Here is a 6,455-nt window from a genome sequence, read left to right as displayed (position 1 = left end):
TTTGCTTACTACACTTTACTGTTCCTGTACCTTTTTTAAGTAACAAAAGCACCCCCTCCCTGCTCCCCCCATTCATGCACACAGTCTGAACTTATGTAGTAAACGGAAATGCTGCGTAAATTTAGACTCAATAGTTGAGTAAAAATTGAGGTTAGGTTCTGTAGATAAAAAAAAAACTTCATTCTAGTGATGACTAATTGTATAATAAGTTTAATGTGTACCTATATCGATTTTTATGCACAACATGCATGAAGAAAGCATAAATTAATTTCGTGTTCTGTTCATAAAAAAGAGTTGGCTATGATAGACTTTTGGCAGTCATTAAGAATTTTTCTCTGTAATTCTTTGCAGAGCATTAACCACATCCATGACCACTGGCGTCATCTAAAAATTTTATCTGTTTGCATTGTCCCATCGGCGAAAACTGAAACTTATCCACATAAAATAAAATAAAGGTGTCAAATCTTAAAGCGCATATAATCGAAACCATGTAAAATAAACCCGCATAAAACCAGGATCTACTGAAGTACCTTTTTGCTCGTTTTTCTATCTTATCTGAGTCTGTCCAGCACATTGTTCAGTTATTATTTTTTAGAGGATGGGAGTAATTTTTTTTCAAAAAGTTTACGTGATCAATTTTCATGCAGACCAGTGGAGCATTGAATTCAGCAATACTTTGGAATTGTATTTACCGCAAGTCAGGGTGGGATCTAAGATTTTTCGAGTCCAGGGCAAAATCTTGAAACTGCCGCCCCTTACATATCATTATCTTTCTCCAAGCTTTTATATAGAGTTGCAATGAAAAAATACTGAAATATGGGTAATTTAAAGCCCCTGAGAAGTTTCTGCCCAGGGCAAGGTCCCTATATTGCTGCCCCCCCCCCCCGATCTTTCACTGCCATATGTAGCAGTCTGTCAAAGCGTGTGGTTAACTAATTGTTATGCCTGAGTCAAAAGTGTCAAAATTTCCTCAGAAGTTGGTCTTTCACCCGCTAGTGTTTGTGATGAATGCGCATCTTATTTGATTCCAAAAATATTCTCTTGTTTATTGAACAAGTAAAGGCCCAGAGGCCGTGTTGCTACCCTTGGACATTATTGAGGCTGATATCAGCTTCATTACAAATTACTGCAATAAGGTACCTGGCAGGCGGGGATCTGGGTGCCTGAGTGACCAAAGATAGCCTAGAACTATGTTATCAGGCTTTATGTTTTGAAAATTCGTTCCAGACTGTATTTGGACCCTAAAGGCTCCTTACAAGTGCCCACAAGGCCACTCAAGTTAGGTGATGAATACAGTTGTTACCTAATCTTAGGCTGAAAAATAAACACAGTCTGGGAACCCTTAATTTTATTGGGAAAAAATGAAGGAGACCTTTTATTTAAGTTAAGTTTGTTTTGAAATCTCTTCCTGCAATAGCTGTATGACAGAAAGATACTCTAACTACCAACCATATCACCACGGTTAGTGCTATTGATTTAAACTAACCATTTTTTTAAAGCTTGTTTTGATGTGATTTATCACACTTAGGAATCTAGTTTTATTTATACTTATGCATTTTTCCCTGAAAATGTATGCTAACTTTGTCATTTTATTTAAATGAATTTTATACTTCTTTTATATAAAATTCAAATCATATTTCCTTTGTTTTAGTCCTATGCTCGAGGTTATTTTGCTCGTCAGAAATTAAAACATGATGTATGGAAAGAATTTGATGAGATATTTATGGTATTTAATGAATCAAACAAATTGCCTCTTGGTAAGTTTTTTGTCTCAAAATATTAAACTGGTAATGGGAAAATTTAAATATGTATGTTTTATCTAAATGACTTTTGTTTTCAGTATTTTTTTTTTTTGGAATATTATGTTACTTGTTCTTCAGGTGATAAGCACAGACATAATGTATCCCCTCTTGGTGAATTTTGATCTTTGGTGCCAATTTGCAGTTTTTATTTTAGTGTGCAGGCCCGGATCTACATACCCGCAGACTTGGCAAATTATTTGCCTCATGATCTCCTATGCCTCGTAGAGCCAGACATGTTGTTTTCTTGTCCATAAACCATACAAGGAGAGGGCATAAACCATACAAGGAGAGGGCAAAGCAAATTTAAAAAAAAAAACTAGTATGTTGTGGCCATTGTGAAACTTTAGTCTATTTCTTTCCTTTAATTCTGATCCTTCCTCATGCTTGACGAGGAAGCAATATTACCAACAAAAACAAAATTACACTCACCAAAACTTGACAATCATCCCGATTCCCAATTTATCTCAAAAGCAAAGCTAAGAATTAAATTCAAAATTATTTTAAAAGCATTGCTTAAGATAATTACAAACATTTATTTGTTAACAAACACAAGATGGCAACAGTTAAAGAGTTTAAATCATCGTGATTTTCTGATCGTTTTCCAACAATTAATATCATGCGAAATACGCTGACGACAGTCTATTACAATTTATCTTTCTTATTGTTGCAGTTATGCAGCTGTCTTTATTCACACCAAAGTTTTTTAAAAAAAATCAACCCTCCATGGAGCGATTGGCGCCAAAATTGAACCAACGCCTGTTTACATATGGATTCACATTTATTCCCAATTTCATTTAGAATGTCGCATTACTTCTTGAGATATGGCACTCACAATGAGAAAAAAAGAACGATCGATTGCACCACCCCCCTTTTCAGCTGTTGACACCAAAATAAAATCAGCTGTTATACCCTCTAAGTGCTACTTGTCGAAAAAATTTTGTTTGATTCCGTTCGTTAATTTCTTGAGATACAGCAGTCACAATTGACGGCAAAAAACATTCTGTAACTCAACCCCTGTTTGAGCTATTGACACTAAAATTGAATCAACACCTCCTCCTGTTAGGGGCAACATATGGACCAAATTTTGTTTGATTCCACCAGTTACTTCCTGAGTAATAGCAGGCACCCATAACTCAAGAAAGGTCCCATTGCTCCACCCCCCTTCGAGGAATTCGCACCAAAAACCAATGGACACAAGTTCACATAGGTACACATATGTGTACCAAATTTCGTTCCCAAAAATGGTCAAAATGAACTCAGCACACCTCAAAACGTTCAAATCCCATCGAAATTCGAAAATTTGCACAAATCCAATACTTTCTTCTATATATTAGATATAGAAGAAAGTAAAAATGTGAAACTGGTACTGTAAAAAATTAAGTTTTGCTATGTGCAAAAAAAAAAAAAAAAAAAAGGAATTTTTGCTCATTTCATAAAATTTTAGCCTTTTGTGTGAATTAAACCTGAAGAAGTGTAAATAGTTTTTAATTATGTATGAAGAGAGTACATTAATAAATTTCCAGTTTGGTGTCTATATTTCTTCTCTTTTTAATCCAGTCTTAGATTTTCTGTAACCAACCATTTTCAAATGTTACTAACATAATTAAATTTTGCTGTCTTTAGCACTTGATGTATATAAAATCATAAGAAGACTGATGTTTCTCATCAATGAAGACACCAATGATAAAGAAGTAATGTATCTGAAATTGCTTTTTTGTCACTTGTTATTTTTCTCCTTTTGTTTCAAATGTAATAACAAAAAATCTTTTTTCTTTTCTTTTATAGAGATTTGAAAAATTATGTAAATACATCATAGCAAGCATTGATAGTGATTCTTTGAAAGTAAGTTAAATAATTTAAAATACAGCCTAACCTCCTCAAATCTATAAACTTAGGACAAAGGTTTTGTAAATTTTCTGTGCTGCAGGATAATTTTGTTCCTTTCATTATTTTTTGAACAAGGTAATTTTAATCATGAATGTTATTAAACTAAAAATATTGTTGAAATACAAAATTTTATGCTTCATTTTTTTTATTAAATGACTGAATGTTTTGTCATCTATCTTGCAATCTGTCTTTAGACTATAGATACTTATTATTTTGCAATCTATCTGTTGAACACTCACTTCCACTTACAACGGATCAAGTTTTGGCTGATGGTGAATTTTCCCATAGATATAGTAGCTACAAAAGACGGTGTTGTAACATTTTCACAACATTTTGATAAATAATACAGAATTTTAGATAGTATTAAAACATTAAATCAGCTTGTGGTTTGATGACAAATAAGTATATGCAACTATGCAAGGCGTGTGAGAAAAAACGTAAAAAAGTTTGAGATCAGTATCCAATCATGTGTCTCAAACAAACTGCTATAATTCAAGACGTTGTTGGCTTTGCCAATGAGCTTGATTCAGACCAGACGTGGCTCCAAGGGAGGGGCAGGGGGGGCAATTGCCCCCTCGTCGGAAGCGTCTTGCCCCCCCGTCGGGGAAAATTTAGTATTTCGTCGGGGAATCTGTTTGCTTTGGCGTTTATCGTAAATGATAAAATTTTCTCATATATGAACTAGAAAAAAAAAAAGTAGAAGTATCTTATATATATATATATATCAGGGGCGCCGACTTGCAAAAATTATTGGGGGGGCTGGACATCACCGGGGGTTTAGGGTGTTATGTAATCCCTCGGAGGTCCCCCACCCTAAATAAAGGTCAGATTTTTGAACCTTGAAAATGCCATATTTTCTAGTGTGTATAATTCTAACAAATAAACAGTATGTGACACGGCGTTTTCGAAGTAAAAGAATCTAAAAATTGGTTTACAAATTTTCTGGTTCAACTTTTAAATCATATCACTTGTCTTAGTAAGAGATTTTTTTTGTTCTATTTTATGGGGAGCCGTGCAGTGCCGTAGCTAAGCATTGATATTATAATGTAGGAAGGACACTTGACTTGAATGGAAAGGCACTCCCAGAGACGCCGACTTTTTTTAAAAAATGGGGGGGGGGGGATTTTCTAAATTTGAGATGAAAAATAGTGAGTTTTAAAGTTTTTTTTAAGCATTGTAAAGTCATGTAATCAACATTAGAACCCCAAAAACTCGACAAGCCTGACACATATTTTTTGGCTTTGAAAAAAGGAAAAAATAAATACAAACACACACAGTATTTTCGTAAAAAGGTAATTTAATTTACTCATGTTTTTTTAAGACCATTTGTTTTTTCATTAGTTATACCGGCTAACGTATTCAAGTGTAAACGCAGTCTCTCAATGTCTAGGTTATTTTTGAAAATTCGATTTTTTAAAATTTGTTTCACCTCTGTTAAATAAAAGCAAAGCACTTTTGTTCAACTGCAATGATCTGTGTGAGTCCAGTTGATGCAAACAGCCCAATAATGCAATATTGCACCATTTCACAAACCTCAATGTAAATTGCCTTTGGGATTTTGAAAGCGTGCGGTGAACTGGCTTCGTTGTTTTCATACTTTGGTATACGTCGATTCCGAGGAAGCGAAGGATCATCATTTTGTAACGATTTTTCTTTTAAACACAATTCCCAAAAGTATTCAAAACTATCACGCATCCCATTTAATATACAAATCAAACCCTCATATATTTTTTCCAGATCAGCAACACTTAGATGAGCTAGCCGCAGCGCTGCCCACCGGCAACAGATTTGACCCGTAAGTTCGCACACTGTGACGAATTCTAAGTGTGCTTGCAGCAATGTAACACCATCATTATTCACACTACTCGTTTTCAGTTAACCTGCTTACTACCGTAATAATTATTTGTTTTAACTCATTACTGAATGTATTTTACAAGGTAAACTATCTTCAAGCAAGAAAAATAAAGGATAAATTTATGAGTTTAGAAAACATAATATAACTAATACTTTTCTTGATTTATTGAGGGGGCTCTGCCCCCTCAAAAATATTTTTGAGGGGGCTCGGGCCCCCTCAGGCCCCATGGAGTCGGCGCCGCTGATATATATAAAAGGAAACAAATCAATCCCCTTTGAGGCAAGTTTAGCCCGAGTCCGTATAACGTCGTCCAGATGGTGACAAAATATAGCTATTACTTCGGGGGAAATGGTGTGTTTTGATCCTTGAAATTTCTGTTTGTCGACGCAGGGTGTCGATGAGCTGGTTTTGACCTCAGGGTGTCCACTTAGACTAAAAGAGTACCATCCCCGTCCCTACAGAATGCAATGGTGATTACCGGTCAGACCTAAGGCGTCGTCATCGGGTTACAAGAGAAATACGTACTGAATGACAATAGCCAGGACGAGACGAGAGGGGATGGGGGTGGGGGGGGGGGTTGTCATCGGGGGAGAAAAAACATGCTTCGGAGATTTTTGCTTTCCCATTACATTCGCTAAACAGCTCTTCATCAGCACGTCAAGAGTGCAGACGCAGACCGCACTTATTGATGCGTTTTAAAGTACTTGATTTTCACTCAGAAGTTACAAGTAAGTTATTACTGTAGTTATTTACAACTTTTCTGATTATTGTTGATTATTCTGCAACAAAACATATCGATGAGTAAACGATTTTTTTACCTCATACGAGGAAGTGTACTAAAGTAGATTTAATGTTTTAATTTTTTAGTGCAATGATGTCTTGTCTTCAAATGCTAAATGAAGGAAAAAAAT

The 6,455-nt window shown here is 35.2% G+C and overlaps 1 protein-coding gene across 1 annotated transcript in view; it reads left to right on the top strand.

The window, feature by feature from the left end:
- LOC129222522 (ubiquitin-protein ligase E3B-like) overlaps positions 1 to 6,455 on the top strand; it is a 73,008-nt gene that overhangs the window by 1,213 nt on the left and 65,340 nt on the right. Inside the window, exons 2-4 of the mRNA XM_054857034.1 lie at positions 1,652 to 1,757; positions 3,426 to 3,493; positions 3,588 to 3,644. Of these exons, the coding sequence (XP_054713009.1) occupies positions 1,652 to 1,757; positions 3,426 to 3,493; positions 3,588 to 3,644 (231 nt within the window). The remainder of the gene's footprint in view (positions 1 to 1,651; positions 1,758 to 3,425; positions 3,494 to 3,587; positions 3,645 to 6,455) is intronic.

Source organism: Uloborus diversus, chromosome 5 (genome assembly GCF_026930045.1).
Source record: "Uloborus diversus isolate 005 chromosome 5, Udiv.v.3.1, whole genome shotgun sequence".
Lineage (NCBI taxonomy): Eukaryota > Metazoa > Arthropoda > Arachnida > Araneae > Uloboridae > Uloborus > Uloborus diversus.
Note: the sequence above shows the minus strand (reverse complement) of the source record. Positions and strands in the feature narration are given on the sequence as shown.